We start from the raw sequence: 12,307 nt of genomic DNA on the forward strand, positions 1-12,307 counted from the left end.
AATTGCAACCTCCAGTTTACATAACTCAACGTTCTAATATGTGTGAGATTTTATGACAGAAAAAGCCTACCGTTTTACACAGGGTCAGGCTGCAGCTCCATAGTAAAAGTGTAGGGAAAAAAGGGGGTTCGTAGCCGTTTTTCAGGCGTGTGTCTGGGCGAAAAAGCGCTGCCAGCGTTGCTAGTGTTTTCAAAGTTCCCACTCAGCGTGGAGGACCACCCACAGGCGGCGGGAGCGAGGCGCCCATTAGCTGCGCTCAGCTCATTTGCATTAACGTCAGTAAAGGCTGTAGGTCAATCCTTGCGGGTGCTTTTATTGGATGTGCCGCTGTCAAGCAGCGGCGAAGAAATGGAAGGGCAAACGCCAAGCAAGGCAGAGAAAAGACAAGCCTAAAAACGAGCTCGATTTGGCGGCTTCATTCTAGCTCGTCCTCGCGCCCTCGCCACCTTTAATCATCCTGCACCGAAATACGAAACTTGTCTACATCGACTGCCTTTTTTCATCTTTTTTTGGCATTTTACCTTCACATTTGTATAATTTGACAGCGTCCACATCCACCTTTTTCTCCGACCACCGGAATGAGACAACAGCGAGGAGCCTGGAGACACTGCACCCGGGTTGGGCTCATCCTGAAGCTGGTATCGGATGCCTGAACGCCGGCTGGCCCCTCCGCGTCCTCCACTGGTCAATTGCGGAGCTGATACATGGGGAGTTGCATTCTGTTGCACTGGGAATGCTTTGACACGAGTGTCCACATGAATGCCGTACAGTGTGATTATTGCAGCCTGTTGATGAGGATGATAATAATGGTCGCCTCAGTGTTGGAGCAAAGTGTGCTGAGAACGCGTACACTGGCCGTCCTCAGCTGAAGTGGGCCACCAGATTGTTTAAAGAAGCACAAATTTTTTTTTTCATTAATAATCACATTTTTGGATGGCTCCAGGCTGGAGAAGGACGACGACCATTGCAAGATTGCACAGCAGAAATGGATAAAACTGTTGCATGAGGCTGCACTGTGTGTGTGTGCGTGTGCGTGTGCGTGTGTATGTTCAGGCCTACTTGATGACTGAAGTTGAGCACAAAAAAACATGAAAAAATGGTGATGTGGTACGAGGAAGACGAGAAGAGGAGCCTTGGGGGCTCAGAACAGTCCAGCTGAACAATAGCCCAACTTTTTCCCCCAAAGGAGGACTGCTGCTTTGATTAAAGATCTCCAATTAAGTTCATGTGAAAAACAAGAGGGAGGAAATCAGCTTCCCAGTCTGCTGGGGGGATAGAAAATATATTATTCATGCCTCTTTTTAGAGCAGTTGCAAAAGTGGCTTTGTTGTGGCCCAGATGACATATATGTATTTAAGCCTAGAGAATGGACCCTTTGCATTATTAACAAAAAAGTGAGCGAATGTCACTCCGGTAGCCCTCACAGTAAAGCACTTGCGCAAAAAGGAGAAAAGAAGGCAGAAGTGGGTTGAAGCATGGGCTGTGCTTCAAGTATTCATATCTCTGATAGGGTGGTCTACCACAGTGGAAAAGAGTCCGAGGATTCCCACTCGCCCCAGCAGACTAACACCACTCATCATCAAGGAAATCCTGTCTCGGAACTACCCCTCAAACCCCCGAGCTGCAAGGTGAGGGAACCCACACTCAAATGCATGCAACAAGCTATACACACAAGGCTCCCTATGATAAAACAGAGTGCTGTCCTTTGACAGCACTGTATCTCCAAGGTATATGTAAATATATATAACTTGTATTTGCTGCTTTTTTTTTGAGAGGATCTGTAGGTCTCACACACACACACACACACTAGGTGGACGGTCGAAAGGTCCCAGTCTTCCAATTCCAGTTACGCTTGTTCACTGTATGGCAAAGAAAAAGCACATTTTTACTAATATTTAAAGGTCACATGTAGACATGCAACACATAATGTGTCAACCTTTTTTAAGTGGACATATTTGGCCTCTGCTTCACCTTCGCACGGCTTTTCATTCAAATACTTCCTTGCTGGGTCTCACTAAGGCCTTTCACTTTTGTGTACTTGTTTTTAGCTGTGTATATATATGTGTGTATATATATTTTGATGAAAAATGGAGTTAAGTAGGTCCGAGAGAGGATTGAGTACCGCACTAGCTGAAAGTGTGCTCTGAGCATGTTGCATCATCACAAAATCTACCAGTCCCATTTATCTATTGGACCACGAATAATTACACTAAGAGTGGCATAATGAGATGTGCTGCTTGGACGCCACTAAAAGAGATGCGCTTCCCATCAAGGGGATGATCAATTTCATTCTCATTTGCATGTTGTGTAAGAGCTAACACATGCACGTTGGTGTCTTTGCTGTACAGCAAGCACAAATGAGAATGATGGAGGAAGTGAATCAATGCATGCGAGTTGTTAAGATAATGCTGGCTGTAATGCTTGCATATACATCTAATTTAGGGCCAAAATGATCTTGCAAACTGTTTGTGTGTCTATGTTTTCATGTCTAACAGACCGCAGGCTATTTGAGGGCTTCTGTCAAACTGAATTTTGTGGCTAAATGTCAATGCGGGATGCAGTGAGAAGGCAGTGTGACAGATGCCCCCACGTCAGGACGCCCACTGTGCCTTTGATTGAATTAGTCCCTTGATTGAGTTAGACTAATGGTACACAAATCTGCTTCAGTTGGGAAATGGTTAATCCTGAATCCATAAAGTGTCATCTTTGGCATCCTCTGTACATCATTGCGTCAATAAGCTGAGTTCAGTTGCTGCTTAATGCGTAGAAATGTACATTTTCTGTGTTGCATTATTTCAAAGCATCAGATTGACATGAAATGAGGTCACATGCTGCTTCCACTTTTCTGTGTTTCTGCCACTAAGAGAATAGATCAATAATCATTATTGATTGTGTTGGGGATTGTGTGCCTGCCACACTTTAAAAGCCCCTTTTAAACATTCATAAACAATTTTCATTTTGGAAAAGTTTTTTTTTAGCTGCACTACATCCCAGTAGGTGTCAGTAGCAAGTAAAGCTGAAGCAATTAGTTGATTGATCAAGTAGTTGCTGGACAGGAAATGAATTGGCAAAGTCTTAATTATCAACCACATTTTAGAGGTTAGTGCCAAACATTCTCCAACTCCAGCTTTTATATGTGGATATTTGGTGCGTTAATCTGTCTCAGATGATTCCAAATTGAGCAACTTTCAGCTGTTCCAGTCTTACAATACTGTGCTGAAGTCTAGGGCAACAACTAACTTGTTTCACCCTTTTCACAGCTATAATTTTTGACATGGAAAACGGTAAATTTTAGGACAGGTACCTTCATTGACATTCATTTCCATTGTACAGTGAAGGGTTTCCCAACTTGTTTCCTCCCTGTGACCCAAACTTAGAAAAATATATCATATATTGCCATAACATTGGAATATGCATATAAATTAATCAAAAACAAAAACACAACCTACATTTATTTATACACAAAAAACATCTGAAATTAAAAAAAGTGAAATAAATAAAAAAAAACTTTCAAAAAATATGTCTGTTTGATGATCAATAAAATACCCTACTGCAGGGGGTTTTCAAAGTGTGGCACAGTGAGCTCCCCCTTTTCTCATGTTTTCTTTACCTTTATGCTCTTTCCATGTGAAACCAGTTAATTTAGCCTTTAAACTTAACGGACCTTAGCTTAGCATGTTTGGAATATACTTTTCTTAATTTTTCTCAAGCTGCTGCACTCGCAAAACGAGTATTTGGTTGGACAAATGGTCACCCAATAAAACCATCTTGTCATGATCCTAGGTGTGAGGAAGGCTGAAGAGCAGTGCCACTACAGCACAATACCTACTCTTTTTCGCATGGCTCTATTTGCTATTGAACGTTTCCATCGGCAAAAGCAGGTACTATTCCCGGTCACTCATTGGTCATGTGGATAATCATCACGTTGTCATTGCAGCAACTTGCAGTGACAACTGCATATTATTATTATTAAACATTATACTGTAAGCTTCATAGTCTCCACTTTGTTGTAGCAGTCCGTTTTTTTGCTGCCCTCAGTCGCCTCTCTGATAAAAAGGTGACAGTCATCCAATTCCATTGTTGTTGTTTATGCGTCTCATTTAGACCAGTGGTCCCCAACCTTTTTTGACCCACAGACCGGCTTGTGTTCCCACAAATCTCCCGCGGACCGGGTACATTATAGCGATCTAATTTATCTTCTTTATTATGTATTGTGTAAAACTAAGACATGAATAACATCAAATTAAAAGCACAAAATGAATGGCGACCCACCATCCACCAGTTCAAGTTCCAGCCAAGTTTTTCCAGAGAGATTATTACATCGCTGTTTGACGTGTGTGGTAAAAGGCAGTGCGCTAGCATGAATTAACTTGAGACAAATGTGCACATTAGCATTCAATAAGTCATCAAAACTTACCTTTATGCATTCCCACATAGTATCAGCATTTGAGACCAAATATGAGGTGAAAGAAAAATGGTAAAAATACAGTAGTAGTCTATCTGTGCGGCAAGAGAAAGTTAGCACACGCACAAACATGCGTCAAGTAAACGGATGTAACAGAGAATCCGGCCACTTTTCAAAATAAATCGTCAAAAACGGAATAATGTAAGTTATTTTTTCTTTCTGTGCGGCCCGGTACCGGGCTGCGGCCCGGGGGTTGGGGACCACTGATTTAGACTGATGTGTTCAATAGATTTTATTGTCAAGTGGAAAAGTGACACAATAAAGTGGAAGTCCAACTAAATACATGCACTTTAGCCTCCAGAAGAAGTTTTACATTTTTGTATTCTAAGAAAACTCTAAGAAAACATAAGTTATATAACGGTAGCCTGTGAATTAGGCACAGTTGTGTACATTTCACATGGAAATGGTGACTTCCTGACCATAAAAACACATTTCAGGAAATATTGTAAACTGTAAAATAATCAGTTGCCTTAGTGCAATATTCTGAATGTTGCTTTTTCCTATCCCATGGAGCATGTATGCGCTGCCTTGTGTCATTGTGGTTCTGAAGATTGCACACACATTCATCCCTGTAAGGATAATAATTATCATCTCCAACCACACACAGCTGGTCATAACCACAGTGAAGTTTAGCCTCTTGTAAAAGCAGAGTCAAACAAACTTTAAAACTGTGCTCAATCGTTGGAGAGTGAACGTTCAGAAGAGAGGGTGCAGGCTTCTGCAGTGTGAGAAACATGCAATAGAGCTTTGGGAGTGTGTCATGAGTCTTTGTCAAGGGTACGTTACCATCTGGGCTGCTCTGGGGATGATAAGGCTCAAGTACAAGGCCCTGTGATAGTGGGCATTTTTAGGGCCAAACAGACAGTCACAGGTCTCGGCCAAACACACCGCCATTTGTCTGGCCTTGACTTTTCCATTTTGGTTGCCCACTCTCAAGGAAATTAAGTAGAGGAGATGGGGATAGCCCCTATCAACAAGAAAACCGCAATCTGTTCAGAACTCTCACTCTTCAGTATTAACGCAGTGAGGCAATAAATGACGATAGGTAAGTGAAGAGGAAGGCTATTGCTTACCTTCTGAATGTGCTAGTCCTAACATATGTGGTGCAGTCACTCACTCATAGCTTGGACTTTCCCGTAATAAATCATCCCATTTTTAGGAAGGACACGACACTCATGAATGCTTTAAAAAAATAAGGAGTATGGAGCATTGGGTGTGTTCACATGCACATCCTTTACTACGTTTTGATCAAAGTGTAGTTTTGTTTTTTTTTTCTCCCGTAAGCCAGTTTGACTGGTGAAGTGTATTTCCAAACTAAGTCTGGCATACTTTGCTTGTGATGAGACGGTAATCTCACTTTGAAACAATCAGATATGGCCCTAAACTGTATATTAGTGATATGCAGTTATGATTGGCCGATTGGTTAGAATGTTGGCCACACAGGCAGGAGATCGGGAAGACCTGGGTTCAAATCTCTGCTTGGGCATCTCTGTGTGGAGTTTGCTTGTTTTCCCCTTGCGTGCGTGGGTTTTCTCAGGATACTCCAGTTTCCTCCCACATTACAGTACAAAAGCATGCATGTTAGGTTAATTGGCGACTATAAATTGCATGAAGGGTATGAAAGTATGAATGTGAGCGTAAATGATTGTTTGTCTATATGTGTCCTGGCGACCAGTCCAGGGTGTACCCCACCTCTCGCCCGAAGTCATCCCCCTGCTTATCCTTGTTAGGCATAGAAAATGGATAGATATACTCATCATGGGCATGAATGTCATATTCATTTTGGGCTCTTAATAATACGGTAGTGTGAAAAAGTGTTTGCCCCCTTCCTGATCTCTTATTTTTTGTCATGTTTGTCACACTTAAATGTTTCAGATCATTAAAAACGATTAAATATAATTGAATGACAACAACTGAACACAAAATGCAGTTTTTAAATGAAAGTTTTTATTATTAAGGGAGAAAAGTGTGTGAAAAGCTCTGTGTGAAAAGTGATTGCCCCCTAAACCTAGGCCACCCTTAGCAGAAACAACTGCTGCAATCAAGCATTTGCAATGTCTTGCAATGAGTCTCTTAGAGCACTGTGGTGGAATTTTGTCCCAATCAACTTTGCAGAATTGTAATTCAGCCACATTGGAGGGTTTTCCAGCATGAACCGCCTTTTTTAAGGTCATGCCACAGCATCTCAATAGGATTCAGGTCAGGACTTTCATGAGGCCACTCCAAAGTCTTCATTTGTTTTTTCTTCAGCCATTAAGAGGTGGACTTGCTGGTGTGTTTTGGATCATTGCCCTGCTGCAGAACCCAAGTTGGTTTCAGCTTGAGGTCACAAACAGACGGCCGGACATTCTCCTTCAGGATTTTTTGGTAGACAGCAGAATTCTTGGTTCCATTTATCACAGCAAGTCTTCCAGGTCCTGAAGCAGCAAAACAGCCCTAGACCATTACACTACCACCACCATTTTGCTGTTGGTATGATGTTCTTTTTGTGAAATGCAGTGTTATTTTTACACCAGAAGCACACTTTCCAAAAAGTTCAACTTTTGTCTTGTCAGACCACAGAGTATTTTCCTCAAGCTCTTGGAGATCATCAAGATGTTTTCTGGATAAATTGAGACAACCCTTAATGTTCTTTTTGTTCATCAGTGGTTTTTTGGCTTGGAACTCTGCCATGTAGGCTGTTTTTGCTCAGTGTCTTTCCTATGGGGGAGTCATGAACACTGTGCCTCATTCACGAACATCTTCTTAAAAGTCTTCTTAAGAAATGTACTTAAGAAGGCGTGGGTTGGAAACTGCGCCACATTCACGACACGTTCTTAAGTAGGGATAATCGTTCGCACCGGTGTTCTTAGGTTGATGAATGCCAACTGCGATGCCCGTGCATGTGAGCCCTAATTTGCATAGGTCACCGCCTATTATTTCCTAAATAAGGTAAAAAATGTGCCGTGCGCAACAGGCAGCTGGAGGTGGAGATGGCAACGCGCAAGGGCAAGACTGAGGAGCAGCTGGACAACAAACGAAAGAAAAACTTCAATTCTACTGAAATAGAGGTGCTTTTACAAGGAGTGACCGAACACAAGACCACATTATTTTCACGTGTATCCACCGGTCATCAGGCCATCCAAAAAGAGTCGGCATGGAGCACCATTGCAGGAAACTTAAATGCCATTTCCACGGAGAAACGCACCACCGCAGAGGTTAAAAAGAACTGTTTTGACTTAAAATAGAGTCCAAAAAAAGATTGGACTGCACTGGAGGGATCTGGAGGAAACGGGAGGTGGGCCATCAATCAGAAACCAAACCATTTCGTAAACTCTAGAAAATATTTACACAATCATGATGGAAAAATAAAGTAAAAATAAATAGTTTGTGTGTGACAATTTATTTTTTCTGTGGTTACATTTGATTAGACGCTGCCTAATTAATACAGCAGCCCCGTGCTCTGGCTCAAGACGTGGCTGGGGGCGCATGTCGTTATCTGGGGGTGCTACGTGCGCAATAGGCACACCACGTTTCATTGCGATGTTATTCTGATGATCCTGCACACCTGAAAGAACAGAGAGGGAAGCCTGAAGCAGGACATCAAATATTCGTCGCTTTTAGCAAATAAATCTACATGGTCCCTTTACATTCTCTCTGCGCAGCGCACGTCCAGCCAGCCTTTTTTTTGATGAATTGGGATTTGAATATATATTTATCCATGGAGTATATTTTAGTTGTTTTGATGATAAATAATTGTTGGGATATTTTATTTGCACTACATTTTTTGGGATCAGGTTGCAAAATCCATCATGAGGGCGATTGCGCATTGAAAGTGCAAGCTTTACTTGTGCGTAAGAGTCCTCCTGAGCGTTCGTAGAATTTGTTCTTAGATCTAAGAACTGTGAGTTAAGAACACGTTTCGTGAATGCCAAAAATCTTCGTAAGAAGGCTTTAAGAACACATTTGTGCGTAAGAACGTTTCGTGAATGAGGCCCATTGACCTTAACTGAGGCAAGTGAGGCGCCGCCCGCTCCTGGGAAGGTTTAATGATAAAGACGTCAAACTCGTATAACAGTTTGATTTGGCGTCCTTTGATTACTCATGCCTGTAGAGTGGGGAGCACGGATGACGTCATGTAAAGGTGACTGTTGTGGTTACAGTGTGGTTGGCACATTGAATAAATGGAGCAGACAGGTCCTCTTCAAAGACCACAAGTTCGTGAGTTTTTGTCCTGTAAAGAGTGACTCTAGATGCCCTACACCTGGGACGCTAACACGCTTCAGTCTGCCTGTGATGTCATCGCCACGCTTTATACTGGATTTATACTTATATACTTTATATTTATATAGTGTTGGACCACATCGAGTCACATCGAAAGTTAATTCCAACTTTAAGCCTTTCAAATTCATGGATCGGAACTTCAGGACAAGATAAAAGGTATGTAGGATATAAATTCACTTTAATATCTATCTGCAGATGAAATTTTAAAAGTAAATTTAAATGTTAAAACGTGATGGTGCGAAGTATGTTAATTTTGCCCCGGAATTACCGTGTACATACAACTTGTAGCGTGGCGTGTGTAGTGAGGCTCACATGAAATGACACTTGATTTTCTTCCCTGGACTTTTTGATGATAAAAAAAATGTAAATGGCTACCCTGTTGACTTTTAAAACAAAATGTCACAGCCTAAATTATTATATATTTTGTCGTACGGTTGTACTCGATCCGTGAGTTTATCACAGCTTTTGTCTTGACGCTATAAATTTGCTCTAATTTCATTCAGACTTAGAGAATGGGGTAGAGAAGTGAATGAGGCATCAGCTTTATTGGCCAAGTATGCTTAGACAAGGAGTTTGACTTCGTTTAAAATTAGCTCTCACTGTACATACGCACAGAGACTTAAGAAATAAATAAGTAATTAAGAAGTACCAGAATTAAAGAGTAAGACTGAGATGTGCAAAGGGATAATAATATGACAGTGCAATTCAAGTAAGTGGGTATGTGATTAATAAACCGGGACGTTATCTGCACTTTTACAAAACGACGTAAAATGCAAAAGTATTTGCATTAAAGAAAACAGGATTTACATTCAAGTATTTTTTTTTGTCAACACTGATGTTTTCGGGTGTTGATCAGAGTGACAGCCTGGAGGAAGAAACTGTCTCTGTGCTTGGACGTTTTTTGCGTACAGTGCTCTCTAGCGCCTACCCGAGGGGAGGAGTTTGAACAGATTGTGTTCAGGGTGTGAGGGGTCTGCACCAATGTTCCCTGCCCGCTTCCTGGCCCTGGACCGATACAGGTCACATGGAGGGAAGGTTGGCCCCTATTATTTTTTTCTGCAGATTTGATGGTCCTTTGTAGTCTGTTCTGTCCTGTTTGGTTGCAGATCTGAACCAGACAGTGATGGATGTGCACAGAACAGACTGAATAATTGTGGTGTAGTACTGGATCAGCAGCTCCTGGGGCAGATTGAACTTCCTAAGTTGTCATAGGAAGTACAACCTCTGCTGGGCCTTTTTACGTACAGTGTCTATGTAGGAGGACCACTTCAGGTCCCGAGAGATTGTCGTTCCCAGAAATCTGAAGGTGTCCACATTAGAGGCTCATAAGGATTATTATCAAGGGGGGGGGGGGACTGCAGGGGAGTTTTTCCTGAAGTCCACTGTCATCTCCACAGTCTTGAGCGGGTTCAGCTCCAGATGCAGGGTTTCCGCTACATGTAATTGATCGTGGCGGCCCGCCACTACAAAATAAAAGCCACCACACCTTTAAAAATGAGGTTGTTTTTTTTTTCACTTGTAAACAATTTTAAGTAGTATAATATAAGAAGGGATGTATATGCAATATAGATACATACATAGCTTACACATACACATACACATTGACCACAATTAGTTTAAAAACTATTTAAAATGTCCTAAATGTTCCACTGCACTTTATTTTGATAAGCATTCACCAGAATCGCCCATCTGTCATGCTGGCACTTGCGAATGTCTGACCAGATACGCGACACGTCTTTTGTTGACTTTCTCTTTGTTTCTTATTATCGGGAGAATGAACAATAGCTCGTAAAATGTGTAGTCAGTTGGCAACATCACATGCTAAGCCAACATATGCCAGCGTGTGTGATGACGTTTTTGTTTACATGCCTGGCTGGCGGCATCTAACTAGCTCGTTATTGAGCTTTGGCGAAAGTGGCTATTACGTTCATCAATCATGTATTATGGTCACAACTTACTTTTTAAAGTGTCACTTAACAATCTTGCTCTCTTGTTATCATTATAATACTTATGGCTTGTCTTCAAAACACTTGTTGTGTGTGTCTTGTTGGCAGTCACATAGAACACAAACAGATCACCACTACTTTCTTTTTGTCAAAGTAGTTTTAATTGTGCTGCAAGTTGGATACACCTGTGCTATCATAACCCTGAACTCTGAATTTATACTGTTTATACAGGACAGATTTCTATAACAAAAATATTTATGTTGTTATTTGTGTTATTTTGAACTAAATACTGTATATTATTGAACAATTCATTTGTCACGTATTCGTATTACTCGAAAACAGGCATCAAATTAAATTGACGTTTGTTTCAAATAGTACAAAATGTTGTACTTTTGTACGAGTCACATAGTACCATTGGCCTAAATAGGTCAGGTAACAAAAGGAGTCTCAACGTTTTAGACTCTCACTCAGCAACTTTGCCATTAAATTAACAGTTTTGCAACGTTCTCTGTACATGTTCTGCTGGTTGTTGAAAAACATTAAGTAAATGTCAGTAAATTAATAAATTTATAAGTTCATAAATAAATAAGTCATAAAAAATTGCTACTTGTCAGGAAAAAAAACTGTACGCCCTCCCATGCAGCCCACTACCACAGCTTCAAAAAATCCTAGGGCAAACCCTGAGATGCTTCTGAACACACCAGACAACCAGTTGGTCCACCGCCCATCTCTATGCAAACTCCTCGCCGTCCCGGATGAGACCGATGACTGTTGTTTTGTGGGCAAATTAAAGTTAAAGTCATGTAGATCAGATTAATCACAGACTTGATTTAATTCAACCATTTTAATAAATTCATTCATTGCTAATTCAACCTGAAGTGTTAGTTGCACTTTATTCAATTAAAATGTGAACGTATTTGCCATTAATTGCTGTTTACTTGTTTGTTTTATATCCATGGTTGAATTGATTGAACATGCTTGAATTTTTGCCTGAAAGGTGACTGAAGCGATTTAAAGTTACTGAATCGTTTCGGATAGTATCGTTGTAATTGTACCAATATCGTTCTTGAATTGTATCGGCAACCACAAATCGTCATACGAATCAAATTTGTTATTAAAACGAATCATTACACCACTCATGTCCATGTGTCTCATGTGTCCGTGTATGTGAACTTCTGACCACAGCTGTAATTACCCGTACCGTGGACAGTGGATCCCTGCACATTTGTGATTTAGCTTTTTTTTCCCTCCAAACATAGGCAGTTTATTTTGCAGAAAACATCTCATTGACTCAAAGTCTGTAATAATGTATAAATATGTGATAATCTGGGTAAAATGTACAGCATAAATGTATCGCTTAAAAAAAAATCTCACAATGTTTGTGTTTGTCTTTATGCTTCACTGATGATCATTTTTTTGTCAATCGTTGAGATTTCGCACTTTGTTTGACAGTCCTTCAATGCACCATAGACGCAAAAGTGAAATTTATATAGAACTTCTCCACCGTGACGCCAATTTCTGTTTATTGATCAATAAACAGATTTGAATGTACAGATACAGGCATTGAATGTACATACAGATACACACAGTGCATTCTGAACTAGAAACTGAAACCAGGACAATGCAACAAAAT

The 12,307-nt window shown here is 40.9% G+C and overlaps 1 protein-coding gene across 2 annotated transcripts in view; it reads left to right on the forward strand.

The window, feature by feature from the left end:
* The first annotated feature begins 288 nt into the window (after window positions 1-288).
* Window positions 289-12,307, forward strand: part of pde8a (phosphodiesterase 8A) — a 75,194-nt gene continuing 63,175 nt past the window's right edge. For both annotated transcript variants that reach the window (XM_054770050.1, XM_054770053.1), the window contains exon 1: window positions 289-1,628. In XM_054770050.1, the coding sequence (XP_054626025.1) occupies window positions 1,476-1,628 (153 nt within the window). In that variant the 5' untranslated portion in view covers window positions 289-1,475. The remainder of the gene's footprint in view (window positions 1,629-12,307) is intronic.

The sequence above is a fragment of the Dunckerocampus dactyliophorus genome, chromosome 3, assembly GCF_027744805.1.
Source record: "Dunckerocampus dactyliophorus isolate RoL2022-P2 chromosome 3, RoL_Ddac_1.1, whole genome shotgun sequence".
Lineage (NCBI taxonomy): Eukaryota > Metazoa > Chordata > Actinopteri > Syngnathiformes > Syngnathidae > Dunckerocampus > Dunckerocampus dactyliophorus.